Below are 23,662 nucleotides of genomic sequence, written 5' to 3'. Positions count from 1 at the left end.
AATATTCAATTTCAATAGACAAGAATAATCACCGAAATGGAATTGACAACATTGGTTGAGAGGAGAATAGCAAATGATTTTTTATTCGGTGTGGAGAAAGAACCGATTATTTGAGTCCCCAAATTGTGCTTGTAGTAGCTCTCCACACTGAATATTATCCCGAATACTTTAGCAGAATTATGAATGTTACATACATTTTGTTTTTTAGTTATTACTATTTAACATTTATATCAAACAAATAGATTTATATCAATCCGCTCCTAGAAAAGGTCATTAGAATCTGAGTAGATACTCCAGGAAAAGAGAGTAGTGATCCGTAATAGTTATACACTGTTTACGGAAAATACTATTTCACCATTTGACAATTATAAATAAAATCGAGGGTGCAACTAAATGTAACTAGCTACATGCAACAATAATTAGTGGGAAAAAAAAAAAGGAAAATAACCCCCGGGGGGGGGGGGGGTGGTGTTGGGAGGGAAGGAGAAGAAGAAGAAGAATCTCAATAGATATCAATGAAGGGCTCCACTTTTCCATATATGAATGAGCATATGCACCATTTACACAGCGGGGGTAAAAGTTGAAACCTTCCCATGGCAAGTTAAAACACTAGCAGCAAATAGGTTCAGAATTCTGTGTGATGCAATAAAGTTGCTGGGAATAAAGAAACTGCTACCTCGTATGGTCTTAAGTACCATAAAACAAATTGTAACAGTACACACTAGTGACAATCAAAACCACAAAAAGGATACTATCTGACTTTCGTGAATACTAAATTCATTAGAATCAATTGTAGTCATAGAAATTTACAAAAGGCCAAATTCCCACCAGTATAAATAAAACCCTAATCCCCCCCATCCTCTGTCCCCACGATCATTTCAAAAGGGAAAACAATCGCCCCCAACCAAAAAAACAAAAGGAATAAACAAAGCAAAGGAAAAATCCTCCCTATCAACAAAGCAGGAATTTAGGACCAATACCTAAAAAAAAGGTGTTACTATTGTGTTCAAAAGGACATTGAACTTATGCTTCTACTGTATATAATCACAAGTAATTACATCAGTTTAACCACATATGAACAAAATGGAGGACACTGTTCTTCACCTCGCTGTCTTACCATCCCGATTGAGGTCCTCCCAGCTTATCTCCTGGGCACATTCCCCACATACCGTAGTGCAACCAACTTTTGTGCCCTGGCTTCTAAGTGTCAACAGGTGTGAAAGGTTAGTGCATTTCCTCTGTACCAACCGATTCCTCATCTTAGATTGTGAAAGGCTGGTCTCTGGCGCAGGAGGGGGCATGCTTGACGCATCTGGCTTTCGTTCAGATGCAGATTCATCCAGAGGAACTCGCTGCACTTCCTCCCATTCTAACGTTCTCTGGTATACTTCCCAAGCCATGTCCTGCTCTTCTTTTGATAGCTTTTCTTCTTCATTCTCTTGTAAAAGGGTCTCATGTTCATGGTAATTGGAGATCCATCTGAAATCAAGGTAATGGATTAAGATGGTTTATCAAATACCTGAAATTCTTTCGTAAATCTGAATTTAAATAAGATTACATGAGAAGCAAGCAGAACCAACAATATTAAGTGTTAGCTTCAGTTCAACTTCAGATGGTCTTGAACCTATCTATATCATACTTTATTACTTCATTTCCATATCTTCTTGCATAACCAGTCCCTGGCCCAGATAAGGGATGTGAGGGTTGCAGTAGATTGACAATCAGCATAAACTGTGACATCAAATATACATGGATCCTATTGGTATGAGGGTTTTGTAAAATCAAGAACATTCCAGTTTTTTTTTTTTTTTTCTTTCCTACATTTTCAAAACAACTAAACAAATCTGAACCCACCACCTTTCCTAACATCACCGATCTGAGAGAGGTTAAAGAGAGGGTTGGAGTTTTAGAGAGAGAAAGTCTAGGCTAAAGTATACGCTTTTAACTGAAACTATCTTAATGTAGCAAGTCACAGGAACATAGTTAGACACCCAGTTCTAATGCGGGAGTTGTGGCTTCAAATGTGGCATGATATCCATCCTGATGCAAAATCTAGATTTGTAACAAAAGGTGAATTTTTATTTAATCTTTGCTGGTCTTGATCGTGCAAATACTCGAATCTTTGCTGCATTATGGGTGGTGTTCGTAGTTTTTTCATTGAATCCAAACTTTTTCAACTGGTGGTAGAGGAAGGGGGACAGTATTTTTCTTTAAGGATTTTTGAGCGGTGTAGGTACTTCATGAAGTCGATCTTCATGGGTAAGAAAGTGGCACAATGGCTGATGATGAGTTTAGAGCAGATAGTTGTTGGGAGCAGTCCGAAGTGTTTTTATTCATTCAGGGAAGGTGATTTAGCCTACTCCCTCCAACGGTGCTCCAATTCTTTTGGCTTGTTCCTACTGTTGACTGAACTTAAAGTTGGCGGGTCTAGGAGGTCCATTATTATTCCAGTAGGCAAAGCAAAGAATGGTTGGAAGGTTTTTGGGTTAGAGTTAAGGAAGATGTTGGAACCTAAAAACTATGTGAATGGTGGGACTGGGCTGTTGAAGTTTGTGGCTCAGCCTCATAAGGTTAACTCAGGGGTTCAACCTTTTAAATCCTTTGTTGATACGGTGTGTGGGCATGAGGTGCAGGTTAGGGGCAGAAACCAGCCAGAGAAGCAAAACCCAGTCAATAAACAAAATTTGTTGAGAGAAGCGCCGGTGAGCTTACCAGTTCCAGTGAAAGGTAGAGCTGTGGGTTCTCGGTGCAGTACAGAGGAGTTTTACATTGGAAAGAAAAATCGGGTAGGATATAATAAGAGATCTCCGTTGCATTTCAAATCAGTTTGTTTTGAACATGGTTATGGAAATAAATGTGAACTGGGGAGCTCTGACTGGGCAGGAAAAAGCTTGACTGTTGAAGTGAATGGGGAAGGAAAAAGGAGGGTGGCATGGAAGAAAGGTGGACTGAGGAATTCCTTATGGGTAACAAGGGATCAGAAGGAGCACGTGCCAAGTAGTTCACAGGTTCACCAATCTTCTTTGGTGGGCTCAAGTAATCAAGTGGGCCTTCCTGTGTTCTCTGGTCCAGAGCCCACCGGCCCAATGAGATTAGAAGTGGGTGAAAGCCCCCAACTGTGGGGGACCCAAGACTCTTAAGGCAGGAAGCCCAAGCACCAGTGATGTCTAAAGTTCATCATGAAGCTTCAGAGGCTTAGGACAACACGAATGCTTATGTCGTTCAAGTTGTGGAGTCTCCGACACCACCGGTGAAGGCCAGTACAGCGCGTCACCAAGAGGGATTGTCGTCCGGCACAGTGCGACACCAAGATGGATCGCTGGCAACCCAAACCGACATGGATCGTTGTCCGGTGAAGGTATCGACGATGGTTGGTGGCCCTTTTTCTGATGGGTTTTGCGCCGGGGCTTCACCAGCGGTATGGGATAGGGCCGATACAGCTTTTTCCCACACCACAAGGTCAGATTTAGTGGCTTTTCCTCCAACGGAGCCTCTGGGTTGCCTTGCGGAGACTTCGGCGGAGGCTGACAGTCTTATTTCTGGTGAGCTTGGTGCCGATGAGCCTCCGTCCATACTGGGTAAGACAGAAATACAGGGTGACAGGGCATTAATAGGACTTGAGCTTTCCAATAATGTTTTGAGTCCACCGAGAATTGGGTTTGAGGAATGGGGTGTTCCAGGTGGAGATGAAGGTGGTCGGGTTTAGGGTGCTAGTGATATACAGGGGATTGACACCTCCATTCAGGCTTGACTGAGGGTGTAGTAGGGATTTTACAGTTTCAATGAAGTTAAGAATGGTGTCTTGGAATGTTCGAGGTTTGAATGATTCGCGGAAACATTTGGTAGTTAGAAATTTATTACGGGCTTGGAATTGTGATGTAGTTTGCCTTCAAGAAACTAAGCTTGCAGGCATGGATAGACAATTGATTTGAAGCTTGTGGAGTCGTCCCTATGTAGACTAGATAGCCTTGGATGCGGATCAAACAGCTGGTGGGATTTTGATGATGTGGGATAGGAGGGTTTTAGAAAAGCTGGAGGTAATGGTGGGTCAATTTTCCGTATCAGTTCAGTGGCAGGGTTTGGGGGATGGTTATATTTGGGCTTGTTCTAGGGTTTATGGCCCGAATGATAATAACTTAAGGGGGCAGTTGTGGGATGAGCTGATTGGTATTTAGCAACTTTGGGAAGTTCCATAGTGTTACATAGGGGATTTCAACATTGTTCGGTTCCCTAGTGAACGGCTAGAGGGATCACGTCTAACCCCAGCTATGGAGAATTTTTTTGAGTTCATTGAGGAGCTTAGCTTGATAGATTTGCCTTTGAAAGGGGGGAGTTATACATGGTCGAGTGGCTCAGAGCAGCCTTCAATGTCTAGGATAGATAGAGTTCTGGTTTCTCTTGATTGGGAGGATCACTATCCGGATGTGACCCAACGGGTTTTACCTCGTCCTATTTCAGACCACTTCCCCATTTTAGTGGAGGCAGGAGGGATATTAAGGGGGAAAAGTCCTTTTAGGTTCGAGAACATGTGGCTAAAGTCGGAGGGGTTCAAAGATAGGGTTCATTCCTGGTGGAATCGATATTCTTTCTCAGGTACCCCCAGTTTCGTACTTGCCAAGAAGCTGAAGGCATTGAAGGAAGATATTATTCAGTGAAACCAGAGTGAGTTTGGTAATGTAGAGCGTCAAAAAAAAGAACAGATGGAGGCTTTGAAATTATTGGATGTTAAGGAAGGGGAGCTCGGCCTTTCTGAAGTGGAGTTAGGTGAGAGAGCTGAGTTGAGATCACAAATACAAAACCTCCTCTCTTTGGAAGAAGTCTTGTGGAGACAGAAATTGAGGATGCTTTGCATTAAGTAAGGTGACGACAATACCAAATTTTTCCACAAGATGGCCAATTCTCAGAGAATGCATAATCATATTGGTATGTTGGAGGTGGATGGGGTTACCTATGAGGATGAATCTGAGATGGCCGACCAAGCTATACAGTTTTATAAAAAATTGTACAAGGAGACAGAGGAGTGGAGGCCTTGTGTGGAAGGGTTGGAGTTTGATCAGATAGAGGGGTTGGAGAGGGATTGGCTTGAATGGAGGTTGGAGCAAGAGGAGGTTCTTCGAGTTGTTAAAGAGATGGAAGGAGATAAAGCTCCAGGTCCTTATGGTTTCTCTTTGGCTTTCTATCATCATTGTTGGGAAGTTGTGGAAAGAGATGTCTTAGCCGTGTTTGAAGAGTTTTATCAACACAGCAAGTTTGAAAAATCTCTTAATGCAACTTTCATAGCCTTAATTCTTAAGAAGAATGGTGCTTCCAATATTCGAGATTTTAGACCTATTAGCTTGGTGGGGAGTGTTTACAAGATCTTGGCTAAGGTGTTGGCAAACTGCCTGAAAGAGGTTTTGGATCAACTGATGTCAGAGTCTCAGAACAGTTTTGTGGGTGGTAGACAGATACTTGATTCAATTCTCATTGCTAATGAGTGTGTTGATAGTAGGGTGAAGAGTAAGATTCCGGGGGTTATTTGTAAATTAGATATTGAGAAAACCTATGACCATGTCAATTGGGAGGCCCTTCTTGATTTGCTAAAGGGAATGGGATTTGGGGCAAGGTGGTGTACGTGGATCCGCACTTGTATATCTACAGCCCAATTCTCTGTCTTGTTTAATGGGTCTCCAGTTGATTTTTTTGGGAGTTTGAGGGGTTTAAAACAAGGGGACCCGCTATCCCCCCGTTATTTCTGGTTATGATGGAGGTTTTCAATAAGATGATTAAAAGAGCTGAAGAGGCTGGTTTGTTTCGAGGCTTTAGGGTTGATGGTAGACGGGGTGGAAGGGTATGTGTCTCACATCTTTTGTTTGCAGATGATACGATTTTGTTTTGCAATGCTGATGAGGAGCAGATTCTACATGTTAGGATGCTTCTTCTTTATTTCCAAGCAGTGACAGGTTTAAAGGTTAATGTGCTGAAGAGTGAGATGGTTCCCATTGGGGAGGTTCCTAATATCCATGTCCTGGCAGAGTTTTTGGGATGCCAGATTGGGTCTTTGCCTATAACCTATCTTGGTATGCCATTGGGGGCATCCCACAAGTCCCCTACTATTTGGAATCCTATCTTGGAGAAAATTGAGCGCAAGTTGGCAGGTTGGAAGAAGATGTATTTGTCAAAAGGTGGAAGACTAACGTTGCTTAAAAGCACATCATCTAGTCTCCCCACCTATTTCTTGTCTCTTTTTACCATCCCTACGCATGTGGCCAATAAAATTGAGAGGTTGCAAAGGGATTTCTTGTGGGGGGATTCCAAGCTACACTTGGTGGGATGGGATAAGGTATGTGCACCTTTGGAAAATGGTGGGTTAGGAGTAAGGAAATTAACTACATTTAATAAAGCCTTACTAAGGAAATGGTTATGGAGGTTTGGGATTGAGGAGACAAGGCTTTGGAGAAGGGTTGTAGCTCTCAAGTTTGGGGAAGAATGGGGGAGATGGACTTCCAAGCTAGGTAGAGGGGTTCATGGATGTGGCTTGTGGAGAAGTATTTGCATGGGATGGGAGGATTTTAGCAAGAATATTCGCTTTGAGGTAGGGGTGGGGGATAGAGTGAAGCTTTGGTCAGATCTATGGTGTGGAGATTCTCCTCTTCAATTGATTTTTCCTATTGTGTATGGGATGGTCTCCGATAAAGGGGCATCGGTGGCCTCTTCTCTTGAATGGCTGGGGATAGAGGAACGGAGATGTTCATTTTTCTCGGAGACCAAATGATTGGGAAATGGGTGGTGTGGATGATTTTCTCCGTACCTTGGGCTCAAATCTTTCTCCCACTGAGAATGGAGATCATATGCGATGGAAGTAGACAAAGAATGGGGTCTTTGATATTCGATCGTTCTACAATAAGTTAAGAAGCCCCTTGCCCATTATTTTTCCTTGGAAAGGTGTTTGGAAGGTTAAGGCTCCTCAGCGTGTTTCCTTCTTTGTGTGGACTGCTGTATGAGATAGGATTCTTACAGGTGATAATTTGAGGGGTAGAAGGTTGGATTTTGTCGACTGGTGTATCATGTGCCGCAGTAATGGGGAGATGGTGGATCATTTGTTATTACATTGTGAAAAGGCTTATCGGTTGTGGTCTTTGGTGTTTAGATCCTTTGGGTTCTCTTGGGTCTTGCCAAGATCGATTGCGGATACTCTTTTTGGTTGGTGGAATTGGCTTGGAAAGCATTCGTCTAGCATTTGGAATTTAGCTCCATTATGCTTGACGTAGTGCCTCTGGAGGGAGCGAAATAGGAGGACGTTTGAGGACATGGATAGCTCGGATGACCAGCTATTGGCCTCTTTCAGTGGCACTTTGTTTGATTGGTCTAGGGCATGGGGACTCACCTCTAGTGATTCTCTCCCTATGTTCCTTAGCTCCCTCCTTTGTACTTAGTATCTTTCCTTTTTTTTTTTCTTTTCCCTATGTATTTTTCTCTCTGCCTTATGTTTTTTTTTTTTGCATACGGTAGTGTTTTGAATATAATCTTTATTACCTATCAAAAAAAAAAAAAAAAAATTTTGGTATGGATGAGCATACCAAATATGATGAAGATGATGTCTCTTGGACAAGTTGTTTGTTGATAATATTGTATCACTATGACACCGGACTGCAGGTTAGATATAGTTTAGAGATATAAACCTTGGATAACCACTATGAAGTTCGATGGATTAATGTTAAGCAAGATAGAGGCCTAGTATACCAAATGCAAATTTAGTAAAACCAATAGTAAAAATAAAGTGAAGGTGAAATTAATTGGTCAAAAGATATGAAAGAGATAAATTTTGGTATATTGGTAATATCATACATATAGGGAGATTGAGGAATGATTATTATAGATCAATGGCATGGTATATGAAGTAAAGAGGTGCCTATGAGATACTATGTGAAACTGTGATAGTAGGCTACCACAAAGCTAAACGGAAAATGTTATAGAATTAAGCCAAGGCCAACTAGGCTTTATTGTTCCAAACATCGGGCAATCAAGAAACTGTAAGTCTAGAAAATAAGTGTAGCAAAGACAAGCATGTAAAGATAACTGTTTATTGGAAAGATATGAAACATTTATATATATATATATATATATATATGTGTGTGTGTGTGTGTGTGGAAAAAGCAAAAAGGGTAAACAGATGGGCAAAAAAATAATATGGGTAGATTTTTGTTTTGGTTTTTTTTTTTAAGACATTTAGAAACATGTGACTGTAAGAAAGATAACTAGGGACTTGGCCCAAGATACAGCTGCGTGACATAAAAGATCAATGTATCTGATCCCAATGAATTGGGATTAACATTAAACTTGAGCTGAGCTGAGATGGCCTGACTTGAACAAATAAACAGTAGCATAGGACAGTCTTTAATATAGATAATGGCATTGCAACCAAAACAGGAACAGGAAAGAAAAAAGATCATGGCAGTTAGGAAATACATCTAGCCCTATCAAAGATTACTACCGAGCAAAGCCAGAGTAGTTGGTACTATAGATGTGTTGAGGAATTACCATTGTCATTATACACGGCCACACTACATAACTACCACACTGACCGGCCCAACCATTGAGACAATTGAACCAAATTAGGAACTGACCAGAGAGAACAGAGAAAGAACCTTCCAGGTTGAGTTCAAGCCTAAGCCTGTAAAAAATTTTGGTATACTCACATTATTTAAAATTATCCAGTGGCAGGACAGGAATAGAGAGGGTAATTTTGGTTCAGAAGATACTAAACTACAGAGAGATCTTTCTTCACTTGCATCATCTTTTGTTATGCTCTCTCTCTCTCTCTCCCCCACACATAGTATGTACTATGGACAGCGTACTCATTTACTTACACCAAAACATGTTTGGTCTGGAAAGAAAGTAAAGATTGACACAGAAATAAAGAAAAGCAAAACCAAAGATGAAGGACATCAATTTCAGAGAGCAGCAATAATGCAAAAAATTATGCAACCATGACCTATTGAATTACCAAGACTCATATCATTACAATTTTGCCTATCCTGCACATCTACCAACTTGCATATGTGAATGAATCACGAGTTTTTTCCAACATTCTATTGCTTGAGGCAACACATCAGAAACTAGAGAAATTGAAAGTAGAGAGGAAGGACAAGTCTCTGAGTAGACTTATATAAGTAGATGCAAGAGAAATAAAAGGAATCTACCTTGGATAATGCTTTCCAAGTAAACTTTCCATTATCTTGTCTGAAGAGCAGCTTCCTTGAGGAGGCATTGTCTGAGAATTCCCAACTTGGCCCGTCATATTGTTGTTACTTGTATGTCCGTTCTCTAGGCCCAGATCAGCCAAAGTGTCCAGGTTCTCATCATCACCAAATTCAAAGAGATGCAACATCTCTTCTTTAGAGATAGTCCTACCTACCTGTTGTCTATCTACCACCCTTGCAGCCAGACTTTCCTTTGTCACCTATTAAAACCATTCAGTTCATTAAAGATCCATCAAGAAACAGAAATCATATAAGTACATTGCATTATGCCACTACCTGACGCTTATAAATTTTTTCTTCCATGGTTCCGTGAGCCATCAATCGGTAAGCAAACACCGGCTTTGTTTGGCCATACCTGAATATATGGGAAAGACTTTATCATAAACAAACAAATTGTTGGGCAACTGTCTCACGTAAGAATTCCATTCTCGCACAGATTCCTTGTGGAGATAAAAAAAAAAAATGCAAAACTTGTAGTCCTTGTCCAACAAGAACTTTGATTTGACTCGAAATGGATTAATTGTAGGAATTTAGGGTACCCAAGGGCTCCCTTAAGGAACACGCCTGGTAAAATATTTGCATGAGCCTTTCATTATGAGACTTTGAAAGTTGTGGCTCTAAATGTGAAAGCTCAAGCAGTTGTGTTAGTGTTTAATGGCACAGTATCCAGCATTACAGTGTTATGCTTTTAGAATTTTATGGTGTTTCAGTTGGGGTAATTTCTTATAGGATTTTACGACAAAAGCACTGTTAGAGATACTCTTGTTAGTTTATATTAAAGTAAGGGTATTCTTGTAATCTTACTATATCACCCTAACATATATGTGCTAACATCAGAGATTGATTAATCAAGTCCAAAACCTATAATCCTAATGTTTTTACAACTAAACCTGGTATTAGTGTGTCCCAACTCCCAATCCAACCTTAGAATGCATTTAAACAATTTGGAGGTCCATAAGGTGAAATCTATATCCCATATCCTGAGGTTAGCAGCCACTACTGATATTCCCAAATTTTTTAGCTCATCTTCCTTTTTTTTTTAAATTTTCAGCACCATTTATCCCAATCAGCTATTTAGTTTGTTATATTTTACAACAAAAATATGAGTCAAAACCCACCTCCAAGCCCGGTATATAGCCTGAAGATCATATGTTGGATTCCAAGAACCATCAACAATAACTACACGATTAGCAGCATGAAGATTAATCCCCAAAGATCCGGCTCTTGTTGAAATCAAAGTACACTTCACCCTCTTATTTGTGGGCTCGTTAAATCTCTCAACCAGCTTTTGCCTCTCAGAGCTCTCGGTTCTTCCATCTAGCCTGTACAGCATATCAAAGAAAATTGAACTCAGAAATTAATTCACTTAGAGAATTTAACGTCCATCAGTACTTTCATCATTACCACATAAAGTAATAAGTCAGAATCAGAATGAGCAGCTAATGAGCGACTCCAAGAATGTATCAAGAAGAGGGGAGAAAAAGACACAAAAAAAAAAAAAAAATGGCGGAAGTGTAATTGACTTAAAAAAGCAATAATTTAGGCATTTGCTTAAAGTGTATGGTATACACTATGATTTTTTTTGATAAGTATGGGATATACTACGATTGAGCAGCATCTATAATATTTAATTGGGTCTCAAATCATTTACACATTCAATAGTATAATGTATGATATTTTACCACATGAAATCAGTCAAATAAACTGACGCAAATAGATGGGGTAGTTTCAGTTTTTTTTTTTTTTTTTTAAAAACAGTGTAGTAAAATAATTTAGGACAAAGTTTAGTTACAAAATTTATTGTAGCCTAAGACTACAAATTTACTCAATAAAATAAAAAATTACTACATATTTTGAAAATCTAACTGTCGAATTGCATAGTTTTTACACTCTTAATACACATGTCAAATTTTGTGTTAATCGGATATTAATTACTATATGATCTATAAGTTTAAATTTTATACATAATTTTAAACTATAAAAACTTGTAATTTAAATAATTTATTGATGACATAGCTATTGATATTTAATTTTCTAGAAATTTTACGAGCGTAAAGGATATAAGAAGAAGATGTAATTCAAATGTGGATTTGTCAAAATTCATCTCTAATAAAAAGATATTGAGTAAGGTTGTAGCCTTAGGCTACAACCAATTTTATAGTTAAATTTTGTCCCTTATATCGTCATTTATAGTTTAAGGGTGATTAGTATTGTATGTATGAGCCACAAAATAAGGTTAATTTTTTGTTAAAAAGAAGTCTTTAATTTATATATTTCTTGTTATCATTTCTTATACACTTTGCACTTGATCTATGAAGACTATTATATAGTTGTCAAAGAAAAGAAAAAAAAACTCACAAATGTTTGAGACCAGAAATTGACAAGCAATGCATTATCATAGTCTATTAAAATCAACTACTTACTATTCTTTAGTTATTTTTATAAATATTTTAGATGAAAAAATATAAAAAGGCCTAAAGTTGTGGTTGTTATCTCCCTATGTTTTCTCCTATTATAACCCTTCCATGAGTACATTGAATTCACAAATTCAAGAAGCTGATTAGAGAAAACATTGCTGATTAGAGAAAACTTTATAGGTACCATTGTCTGTCAATTTAAAACTATTTAGGGAGATTTGTACTCACCTATACCAGTCCTTTCCTTTCTTCCAAAACTTTCCTCTTTTGCCACTTCGAGGTAATCTTGAAAGATAAAGTTCTATGAGATCTAGGGTTGGTATGCTCTGGCTAAAAACCAACACTTTATCCCCCACACCAGAAGACATGGTTAGGATATCAAGCAGTAAAACCATCTTGCCACTGTAATCAAGCTCTTTAAAATTATTGCCATGAAGAAGATCATTCCACCAATCCTGAAAAGGAAAAAAAAAATCGATCAAAAACTTAAAGAAAGGAAAAGAAAATCATAACATCATAAATGATATGTACGGTAACACACTTTGGTGACCAGATTACAAATTTCCGCACCATATAATGTTGAAGACGATTAGACAAATAAAGGAGGCGCAAAAGTAGTGTAACTCTGCCTAATAACAAATACTAAAGCAAAAGGAGTGATCTATAAATGGGAACTTTTGAAGTGATGATCAAGTGTAAATGAAGGCCAATAAGTCAACCCAAGATTTGCATTTTTTATAACACTTGCTAGAAATACCATCGTTTCGTTTTTAGATATATTTTGTAGTTATATGTTATCCTCTTTTATTTTCCTTTTGATCTGATATAGAGGATTTTTTTTCCTTCTTCTATGTATTCAATTTCAATATATGGGTTTCAAACTTCCAATTATAGCGACTTCAATCAATAGGTTTCCAGATAAAATGAATATTTCTAGAGATATTTTCAACATCTACACATTTTTCACACAAACTTGCAGTATTCTCATTTTACTTTTAAACAAAGAAATTTCTTTGAATTAAACTTTTAAAATTATCCAAAAAAAAAAAAAAAACCAGTGATTTCCTGCACTTAAAGGGATTTCTGAATACACCCTTGAATATGTGGAACAGAAAATTCATTAGAAATCTTACCTTTGGAAGAAAGCCAGCACCATTTTTTCCCTGCAGATAATCATTTGCACTCTTTGGCTTATCTGTTTAAAATGAAAATTATCATTAGCAAGCTACCTCCTTATTGAAGCAGAACAAGCCAAAATAAAGCAACAAGAAAATTTAAAAATAAAAAATAAAGATAAATAAACTAGGAGTCAGCACCTAAGCTTGCTTAGAATCAGCACCAAGCAAAATAAAACCTCTAGGAATCAACAGCTAGGGTTGGCTGGAGTCGGCAGTAGACCATTGAGAAAATTTCGACTGAAATTTTATTCATCAATATGATACCCCTTAATAGGAGTACATTATAGTGCTTACATTGGAGTACTAAACCCTAAATCTAACTGACATGGGAAACCCTAATTTTGATTGAATTACAAAAATTACCTTGACTCTTATAAGATAAAATACAAACAACCTAAATAAATACTAGAACCGAAAATAAAAAGACGGTTGGCCAATAAAATTATAATTAAATCCAAGATCAAATAAGAATAAAATAAAATAGAATTTTCCTTGTGCTTCCCACATCACTTATATGATCAATTTCAATCTAAGAAATTGAAAGAAATCAAAAAGGAAAATGTGTCCATGCATTCCAAACACAACTAAACCACACATTACAGAACAAGTTTCCAAATTGTCAATGTGAAGATGTATAAATTGCAGCAGAAGCATTTTTATCTTTGACATGCCAGTGTCTATTGGCCAATCCTTACTAAGAACAGCCACTTACCAGTCATTACCAACGAAATTTGACCATGGTGTAAGCAAAAAGTTCTACATATGATTGAAGCATGATAGCCATTACCAACATGAAGCATTACATTTTCCACATAAAGCAGTATCACAAATTCAATCAGTGCCACCAAGAATAGCCAAAGATAGAGTCAGCAATATAAACCCATTGACTGAAAATTAACTCTTTTGGTTCATAAATATCATTAGCCCTAATGTAAAAATTATTTAGAGTTTTGAGAATATTGACACTATGACCAAATTACCCTTACAGCTAATACAATATTACTCGTAAAACTCCCCTTCAAGCCGGGGTATATATTTCGAGCAGTTTTTTTTATTTTTTTTTTTTTAGGTAAGAAAATTTTGTATTAAAAAGAAACTACTCCATCAAAGAGATGAAGTAAATGAAGGAAATATGTACAAGCAACAAAGGAAAAAAAAACAACTTATGTACAAGAAGAAAGTGAATCTAAAAATAGTGGAATGGATTTCATAGAAGTAAATCCACACGCAAGAGACCAATCAAAGAAAGTGTTGCAAACAACGTTAAGAGCTTATCCCCAAAAAGCACCAAATCTTCAAATATGCATTTATTTCTCTCCCTCCAAATAATCCACATCATACAATGTGGTACCAAATTCCAAACATTTGAAGAATGCTTCCCCAACTAATTCCTCCAACTGGCCAGCAAGTCAATAACCCTTTTAGGTAGAACCCAAGAAACACCAAAAGATCTAAGGGCAAAGCTCCATAACCGAAATACCTCACCACAATGTAGGAGCAGATGATCCACTCCCCCCATTACATTTACAAAGGCAATACCAATCCATAATAATGCAGCCCTTTTTCCTCAAATGGTCTATTGTGAGAACCTTCCCCCATGCAGCTGTCCAAACAAAAAACGACACACGACATGGAGCCTTCACACCCCAAATACTCTTCCAAGGAAAAGTAATAGAGCTGGATCCCCTCAATGCACCATAAAAGGATTTTATATCAAAATCCCCCTTCAACCCCAAACCCCGCCTCATCTTATCTCCACCTTCAATAGGAGGACTCAGAGACTCCAATGTATGAGTAAAGGCCCCCACCAACTCCATCTCCCATTCATTAAAACCACGCTGGAACCGTATAGTTCAAACATGTTACATTACAAATCTAATCAAGCCTTGCACAATGCTTGTAGATACATATGGGAGTAGCAATCACACCACTATCCATCCTTATTTGGACAAGAAGACAATCCACCTCTATATGTTTAGTTCACTCATGGAACACTAGGTTGGACGCAAAATCAATTGATGCTGGATTATCACAAAAATATAATCATAGGCACCTGCACAATAAAATTTATCTGCTCTTGAATATTATCACATAAGCTCACACAATGTATGAGCCATGACTCTACTCAGCATCTGTACTCAAACATGAAACAATTACTTTTCCAAATGACCGAGTTTTCTCCAAAAGTAGAAGTTATATTTCATACCCCTTGTCTTTTTTCAAAAAAATAAACAAGATTCTTATTAAGAGTCGTGCCACCTCTAATATAAAACAAAAGGCATTTTGAGAGTCATGCCATTTCAAATGTTTCACTTAAATTGGGACAAAGGAGATATTTATTTTCATCAAGTATGAGTCCAAGCAATGACCCTCTTATTACGTAAAGGAAAAGAACCACCTACACAAGGCCAGAAAAATTACAACAATGCCAAGAAAATCTATTTTTCCTTCGTTATATAGTCCTAAAGCCTGTGGAAAATTTTTCACATCACAATTCTAGTGTAAAACTTATTAAAAGTGACAGATTAATGCTAAAAACCATCATATCCAAGAAAAAAGTAAAACAATCTCTGAAGTACATTCATTGAGTTCAAAAGGAGAATGGCGGGATGGCTAGCAAGCAATTAAATGCATTTTTTACCAATATGTCTACATTTCAACAAGAGGAGTGTCATCAAGCAGTTGAATATATTTTCCTTTAGTTGAGACAAAATAAAACATGAAAAGCAAGTTGTAGGATTTACAGATATAGCATGTACCACCTAATCTCCATATACTGCAACAGGGTTATCAGGATCAACCAAAATACAAGTTCAGGAATAACAGATAACAATTTACTACATTTACAGGAAGGACATGAGATACTAGGCCAATATCTAGCATATCCAATACAGAGGTACCCATGGACGAATCTTGTGAAGTATAGGAATCAAAAGGAGAGGAAAAAATACCTCCAATATCCATATTATAATCTATGTTTTCATCACTAGAACTGTCATCCACGAGAAAATTCTCTACAGCATCTTCAGTCCTTCTTACGTAGTCTTTGTCTTCTTTGGTCAATTGTAAGATCCCAGGATGGTTCCATATCTACTACAGACAATAAATCATTTCAATTAAACAATTTACATAAACAAAGTAGCAAGATCAATTTAAAAAGTAAGATTTAAATGCTCAAGGACCTATTCCTAAAAGGGCAGAGTCATTTTAACTCGGCAAATGTCAATCGATTTGGCAGCATGCCAAATGATTACACAGTTTCAACTACCATTAATAGTATCAAATGTAAGAAAAGCTTTAAAAAAAAATTTACTAGTATCATGGTTTCGCAGATGTGAATAAGATATTGACTAAACATTGTATCATTTTTCTAGATAAGTAAAAATTTGTATTGACCAAAAAAAAAATCATGTAACAGGATACATACACGAAGTTTTCCTAAAGACTTCCAATGAACAAGATAAGCAATCAAAATTTTATGAAGTCAGAAATTGAATTCATATTATTACACCCAAAAGTACGACCATTCAAATAAAGTCCCTAGAAGCAGTGTTCAGCTCAAAAACTGAGATCTCCATGCCATTGAATGTGCAATTGTTCCTCTCCCGCCATAATACTTACATTAAACATAAGAGAACCACATTCCCAACAAAGGACCTACCATGCTTGCCAAACCAATTGTTCCAATCAAATAATACCTTGACAACTCCCTTTGGCATCACCCAACACACCAAATAATGAAAATACAAATGAACACTTCTCCTGAGCTAATGTGCACTGCACTAACAAATGATTCAGTCTAGGAACAACTGCCTACCAATAATATGCCTCTCCCAATAAAATTTTCGTGCTCCAAAATTTTCGCAAAAGTTGCTGCCCAAACAAAGAATGTCACCTTTTTTGGGACCCAACTACAACAAATACTCCAGCAAACAGCAGACAACTTGCCCCTTGCAATGCTTCATAATAAGATCAGGCATCAAACTTTCCCTAATTGTTCAATCTCCACCTTAAAAAGATGCAACCTTCCACCTTTGAATAAATACAGTTTCTTGCATCCCGAAAGTCTATACTACTTATAAAAATAAAAATAAAAATGGTTGGTTATACTATCTATATAATTCATGAAGTCTCTTGAATGATCTCTAGATAGAATCAAGGTAGAAAACAATGTACCATACCGGCTGGTATGGACAGTATTTGTTGTACCGGCTACAAAGCCGGTACAGGTACAACATTGAAACGTACAAGTTCTAATACCGGTCCATTCCGGTCTGTTCCGGCCATTTTGGCCTTAAACGGCCACTCTGGGCAAAAAAAGCATTCTTGGCCAGTACCAGCTTATCTTTTGTGTCCACAATGGTTTGCCTCCATTCTCTCAACTTCTCAAACCTCCCTCTCAAACCTCAATCTCTCTTTCAGCCTCAGGCCGGCAACTATTGGAGTCATTTTCACATCTCTTTCAGCCCTCATGCCAGCAACTTCACACCGGAAAATATTCAATCTTCTCTGCTCACGTCGATCTTAGCTTTCTCCGCTCACCAAGCAGAGTCTTGTAACTTTGATCTTGCTTTATGTTTTTTCAGTCAAAATGGGTCTTGTAACTCGTAAGTTTAAACTTCTCTTTTGTTTATTTTTTTAAACTCAAAAATGACAAAGGTTCACGTGTGAAGACTGAAGAGTTGTCTTCTTTTCTCTTCTTCCAATGTGTTTTCTTTTAATTTATTTTATTTTATTTTTTGTGCCCACTTCTTATATGGCTCAAGACAGGGCCATTATATTAGATGTGTTGTGAACTAGCCCAATTGGGCCATTATATTAGGCTAGAAATTATGATGAGTTGGACCATTTGTATTTTATAAATATATATATAGTGGTATATTTATAAAAAATATACCGGTAGTATCCGATTCAAAATATTTCATTCACAATTACTAAATTGAAACGGCTTCCAGTACAATATTCACTCCCTTAGATAGAATACCTAAAAAAATCTAAAATGCATTTGTTATTAGTTGAACACTAATAAGTTTGCTATTAAAATAGATAGATAGCAGCATTAATAACATATTCTTTGATGTCCAACATCTAGATACATGCGAGTGTGTCAATGTGCAAAAAGCATAAATACTATAGCAAATGTCCTAAAAAAATTCCAAATCAACTTTTATCAATAGAAGATATCATTATTTATTTTTTTAAAAGGTGTATCAATTATTTAATGAAAATTGATAATCGTTTACAATTTATAAAGAGGGCCAATGAAGAATTTAGATGAAAGCAGTGGTAAAATCAATGACAACTCTTTTTTCTGATTTTTGATTAGTGACAACTCAACTCACCAAGCCTTAATCCTAACTAAATTGGGTTCATGTATGGATCCTCATTGATTAATAGGACCAAATGTATTCTTATCCACTATTCTATCTTATTTTATCTGTCATAGCTTATGTACTTGCCCATGACTTCTTGCTTCTACCCCCAGTTCCAAGCTTTTGTAACATTCTCATACCTAGTCTTGATAGTGGAAGCCTTAGTGGCATTTCCATAACTACATAGACTAATAGACTTTATGGGCACACTACACGATAGGTCTTAAGCCCACGTTAAGGGGACTCAAGACCACAGATAGAATTTACAGGTAGAACTTTGTAAAGTTCAGTCACTTGAGACAACTATGATTTAAGTCAAAAGGGGTAAATCTGTTTCTATTTTAAAATGATCCAAAAAGAAAAAGATTTGAGTCAAAAAGGGCTTTATGTCCACTCACACAAACTAATGTTTCCTGTTGCCAAGTGCTTTTGGCCCAAAATTGCTTTCTAGTGGGGAGTACCTAGACAGCAAAATGTTGGGCTAACATGCAAGTATAGAACAGTCTCTCCATGAAGCTTTTCCTCCACTCTCACTATTGTAACTCTCTCAATTATATTAATACCAGAAGCAGCCATTTTGCACCTAAATTCTTCAGAATGCTTCTTGTGGGGAGTGTCCCTTGGTAAAGCTTTCCCTCCCAACTCTCACCAATGTAATTCTCTAAATTATATTCATCCATTAGCAGCCATTCCCACCAAAATCAGTGTGCTGTGCCAACTAACTATATTATTTTGCTTCTGTATTGTTTTATTCTTCCATCAATACTTGCATAAACATTATCATTGTCATGTGAGCATGTGTGGCCATAAGATACTCATTAGCTTACTTGGTACTCGTTTGGGCAAAGCAAGATCACAGGGTCAACTAGCCTCTACCGAGGATCATAGCAATGTGACCATATGCATAAAATGTGTCTTAAGTGTAATACTGCTACTCTCAAATCTTGAAAAGCACGCAAACAAGATGCATACCTGAGCCAACGCCTGGTACCCAGCAAAAAAACTTCTCTTTATAATCTTTTCATTGGAAACCTTGTCCTTAGTGAATCCATGCACATCAAGAAATCTCTTGTATAATTTCCTTTGCAAGGGAGAAAGTTTTACAGCAATCACAAAGACAGTTTTGGGCGGCAAGTCATTCTTCACCACATTCATGTCCATTCTCTGGACAAATCCTTTCAACTGTTCATAGAGGATATGAGACCTTTGGTTCATAATTTTCACATCATCAAGAGTTGAATTAGTATGCTGACCATTCTCAATAGGATTTTGGAAGCTGCACATAAGGAAAAGCTTAACTAAGAAACATGGTAATAAGTAAAATAGGACATCAAGCAAAGTAATGGAGGTGAAGAAGTCTTGCCGGTTCCTAAACTCATGGCTGCTTCCAAGAAAACCCTCTCTTACAAAATCAACCATCTGTTACAAATGAAATTCAACAACATTGAAATGGTGAAATATAACACATTATATAAGGTTGTACCCAGTGCTCAAAGCTTCCACTTTTGAAAGCTCTGAAAGAAGTTAATAGTAGGCAACTTTAACCCTACTTATTTTGGAGAGGCCAACTCTAGGATTCAAACCTGCAACATGCTGCTTTGGGTGGAAGGCACTTGCCATCTCACTAGGCCCAACCTCTAAATACAAATATTATATAAATATTAATTTAAAAAAAAAAGCTTTTGTGTAAGCTTACACAATAATATTCCATGAGATTGTTCTGAAGAGGTGATCCAGTTAATGCAATTCTTCGCTGGCATTTCACTTGTTTCAAGGCTTGGGTTGTGTCAGCCCTCGTATTCTTAATCATATGGGCCTCATCACAAACAAGTATATCAGGTCCATCCTATCAAGGGAAAAGTAAATTTTGTCACATGAATGCAATGAATAAAGGAACCTGTGGGAACAAGATTTGACTGGATCATAAGCAGCAGCTGTACTGAATTGCTAAAGAAAGAATGGAAATAGAGATAAAGTTCTTTTTTGTAAATCACACTTTTGATAAGTAACGAAAATTTTATTGATAAAAAAGGAAACACCTGTGTGTACTTGAGCAGTACAATCAATCTTTCAAATTACAGTGCTCAAGCAAACATGCAATGTTTTATAAGACATTTGGAGATTTTTTATAGACTTGATCAATTTACAGATGCAATAGAGATGAAATATAATTTGTTTCTAAAATTATCAAAGTGACTAAACTAAAATAAACAAGACATGCAAATATGATTAATCTTTAGTTGTCAAACATACAAGGAATACCAAAGATCAGATTTCAGATAACATGCAGGTTTCTATTAATAGAGAGGCATTAAGAAAGTAGATCAAGAAACATAGAGCCTGTATGTAATTGGCCAAGCACTAAAAGAATGCAGTAATACTGTTGTCTCTCAACAGAAAAAGTACAAAATAATTAAAAACCACATGCAAAATGATGGCCACAGATATTAATGCAAAGTATCATGAATTGAACCACATCTCATGCTATTAAGCTTAAATGTCATACAACATTAATTTAGCACTTAGGATAGAGTGATTGAACAAGCCAAAGGCACAATGTCGATCATTTGAAAAAGGGACATTTTGGTAATAATGGTCACCTGCAAGGCATAACAAATTTCTCTAGCCATGTGCCGATCCTTTACATTCTTTCCAAGGGATAAGTTCCGAAAAGCTGTATACCCAATCAAGAAGACACCACCCTTAGCCCTCCACTTAGCAAACAATTCAGCTCTTCTTTCCCTGTCAAAACACATTATGAAGTCACTAAGTTGCAAAGATGACCAAAGGAATACACAATAAACTTCATAAAATGAAAAAAGTTTATATCTTCTTTTTTAATGTTTTACTATAAAATATCATAGTGATTCTATTAAACCCATACAAGGACAAAAAAAGATAAAGGGGGAAAAGCTATTCATCTTTCCCATGCTTTTGAAAGAAACAACCAAATCATTATTAGTTAAAGGCTCAGAGGAAACTTAATTCTCCTATTAGTTTACAACAGTCCAATTGCTACAATATGCAAAATAATCAGTTTTCACAAATCTGTATTATCCCAATCAAAATGCACAGTTTATGCTTCCATTAAACTACAGGTACCATTCAATGGCACTATCTAAAAGCATTTGAGCATGTCATGGTCACTTCTCAATTCTCCAATTTTAAAGCTGTCTTGATTCTTTTTTTCCTTTTTCTTTTAATAATGTAAACTCTATTATGCCAACTGCAAGTAGTGTAGACTCAGATTGTTTGTGGCAGAGGCCTAAAAGCAGGAAATTTTGAGGTTAGTTCTTTAATCAAGTTCTACTAGGTCCAAGTGATAGGAAATTTCCTTGGAAGAGCAATTGGTTCACTAAAGTTTCAAGGAAAGTGATCGTTGTACTTTTGTTTCCTGATTTGTGCCCCCATAGTACATCCCCAATGTACTCGGTTTGGCACTTTTTATATTATTAATAATATTCTTACGTTACTTATCAAAAAAAAAAGTTTCAAGGAAAGTCCCTTGCTTAGCATGGACAAAAGCTATGGGGAGAATTTTGACGAGGTACAATCTAATTAAAAGACGCTTCATTTTAGTTAATTCCTCAGAGGGCGATCGATCTACTCGTCAATTGAAGTGTTGTTTTGGCAAATATAGTTCTCTCGTTTGGAACTTGGCCCCTCTCTGCTTGGTGTGGACCATATGGAGTGAGATGAATAGTTGCAATTTAAATTGAGTGGAGGGCTCTGTAATTGAGCTGAAATCAGCATATTTAAGACCATTGTTTGAGTGAACCCACATCTTTGGCATAACTGAAGTTTCTGTTGTAGATTTTGTTGATTTCTTCTCCTTCCATTTGTGCTTCTTTTATACAATATTCTTTTGTAGCTTCTTGTGTACGTGAGATATCTATTCCATTATATCAAAATTTTCCGCTAAAATATATCTTAGCCCCTCTTAAATTTAGTTTTGCTGTCATTTTTGTCCCTCTAGTTTCAAAACTTCAAAATTAACCTTCTGAACTTTTGAATTGCTACTGTTTTGAACCCTCAAATTTCCAAATAATCCCTTGAACTTTCAGATTGCTTTCAATATGGTCTGTCAACTTTATTTTTTATTTTTACCAAGTTTTAAAATATAACATCATTTAGGGATAGTTAACGGTCAATAGTTAACCGAACCTGATGGGAATGGTCTATGTCTAAGATTCGAGATATGCATGCATGAATATGTGTATATGCATGCACGTATATGTATACTAAGCAAGACTGTTAGACCTTGATACATCTTCCAGCATGAAGACACGAAGTGGCTTTAACTCTGAAGGCCTCCACTTCATAAACTCATGCCGCCAATTATGTAGCACATTCACCGGAAGAACAATGAGTGCAGTTTTTAATCCCAAGTCGATACTTCTCATAGCAGTATACAAGAAAGTTATGACCTGAATATAAAATATGGCAAACAGAAACTATTTCCATTAGAACACAACCAAGGAAAACTAGCAAGAGTAAATACATATAGCACTAGAGCAAGTAGTTAAACAAGACAGTTTGATATGTTCAAAACAAACTAATCAAAAAATATATATGTTCAAAACAAATGCAAATTACTAAGTCGCTAATGGTCTCTTGGCCAAATGGCATCTCATCCCCCAAATACAGAGGGTGGAAGGTGAGGCTATGATTTGCATTTTATTTACCAATTTAAAAATATAATATTTCTGAGATTTACAGAAGAATAAGCCACTAAACCAGAATCAAACAGATCATGCAATTTAACAGCAGGCCTCAGCAAGGGCACGTGAGCCAATCCCAAGAACTTATTCCACGTAATTGACTAAATGTCCTCGTCTACATGAGTGCATCACTTCTATCATTTTTTTATATATATAAGTGATGCGTGTATCACTTCTATTTATATCGTAGACACTCCCTCCTAAGCTCTTTTTTACTCCATTGGAATCAAATCACACTTTCACTATGCATTCAAAGGTCTTCATCCCAAGCCAATACTCATGCATTCTTCCAATAGGTAGAAGTATATCTCAAAACACATGTACGCATGAGCAAAACAGACACACCATGTATACCTGAAAAGTTTTACCAAGGCCCATGGTATGAGCTAAAATGCAACCAAGACCTTTATCCCCAGACTTCACTTTTCTGATAGACTGTATGATATTTTCCCACATAAATCTTATCCCCGTAACCTGCAATAACAGATAATGTAAAAAGATTTTAGCAAATTGTGTCAAAAATAACTCCAAAAATATCAACATATAATCATCAAAGACAGTTGTAGAGCGGTAATCAATAAGTTTAACCCAAAAAATAAAAAAGACAATTCTCAAGAATTTTCCACACATGAATCCCATGCACTTCAGTGGGGCTTGTCCCCCCCTTCATCCCTGACTAGAACTCATGCAAGCCAATTCAAAAACTAAAACCAGCAAAACTAATGCCAAAAG

At 37.0% G+C, this 23,662-nt stretch overlaps 1 protein-coding gene across 2 annotated transcripts in view; it reads right to left on the bottom strand.

The window, feature by feature from the left end:
- Window positions 1-756: 756 nt before the first annotated feature.
- LOC115980949 (protein CHROMATIN REMODELING 20) overlaps window positions 757-23,662 on the bottom strand; it is a 48,161-nt gene continuing 25,255 nt past the window's right edge. For both annotated transcript variants that reach the window (XM_031103142.1, XM_031103141.1), the window contains exons 14-26: window positions 23,285-23,404; window positions 22,470-22,636; window positions 20,810-20,951; window positions 19,906-20,055; window positions 19,573-19,628; window positions 19,182-19,485; window positions 15,789-15,927; window positions 12,793-12,854; window positions 11,888-12,114; window positions 10,361-10,564; window positions 9,519-9,597; window positions 9,183-9,442; window positions 757-1,479 (exon numbers count right to left, since the gene is read on the bottom strand). In XM_031103142.1, the coding sequence (XP_030959002.1) occupies window positions 1,101-1,479; window positions 9,183-9,442; window positions 9,519-9,597; window positions 10,361-10,564; window positions 11,888-12,114; window positions 12,793-12,854; window positions 15,789-15,927; window positions 19,182-19,485; window positions 19,573-19,628; window positions 19,906-20,055; window positions 20,810-20,951; window positions 22,470-22,636; window positions 23,285-23,404 (2,289 nt within the window). In that variant the 3' untranslated portion in view covers window positions 757-1,100. The remainder of the gene's footprint in view (window positions 1,480-9,182; window positions 9,443-9,518; window positions 9,598-10,360; window positions 10,565-11,887; window positions 12,115-12,792; window positions 12,855-15,788; window positions 15,928-19,181; window positions 19,486-19,572; window positions 19,629-19,905; window positions 20,056-20,809; window positions 20,952-22,469; window positions 22,637-23,284; window positions 23,405-23,662) is intronic.

The sequence above is a fragment of the Quercus lobata genome, chromosome 3, assembly GCF_001633185.2.
Source record: "Quercus lobata isolate SW786 chromosome 3, ValleyOak3.0 Primary Assembly, whole genome shotgun sequence".
Classification (NCBI taxonomy): Eukaryota; Viridiplantae; Streptophyta; class Magnoliopsida; order Fagales; family Fagaceae; genus Quercus; species Quercus lobata.
Note: the sequence above shows the minus strand (reverse complement) of the source record. Positions and strands in the feature narration are given on the sequence as shown.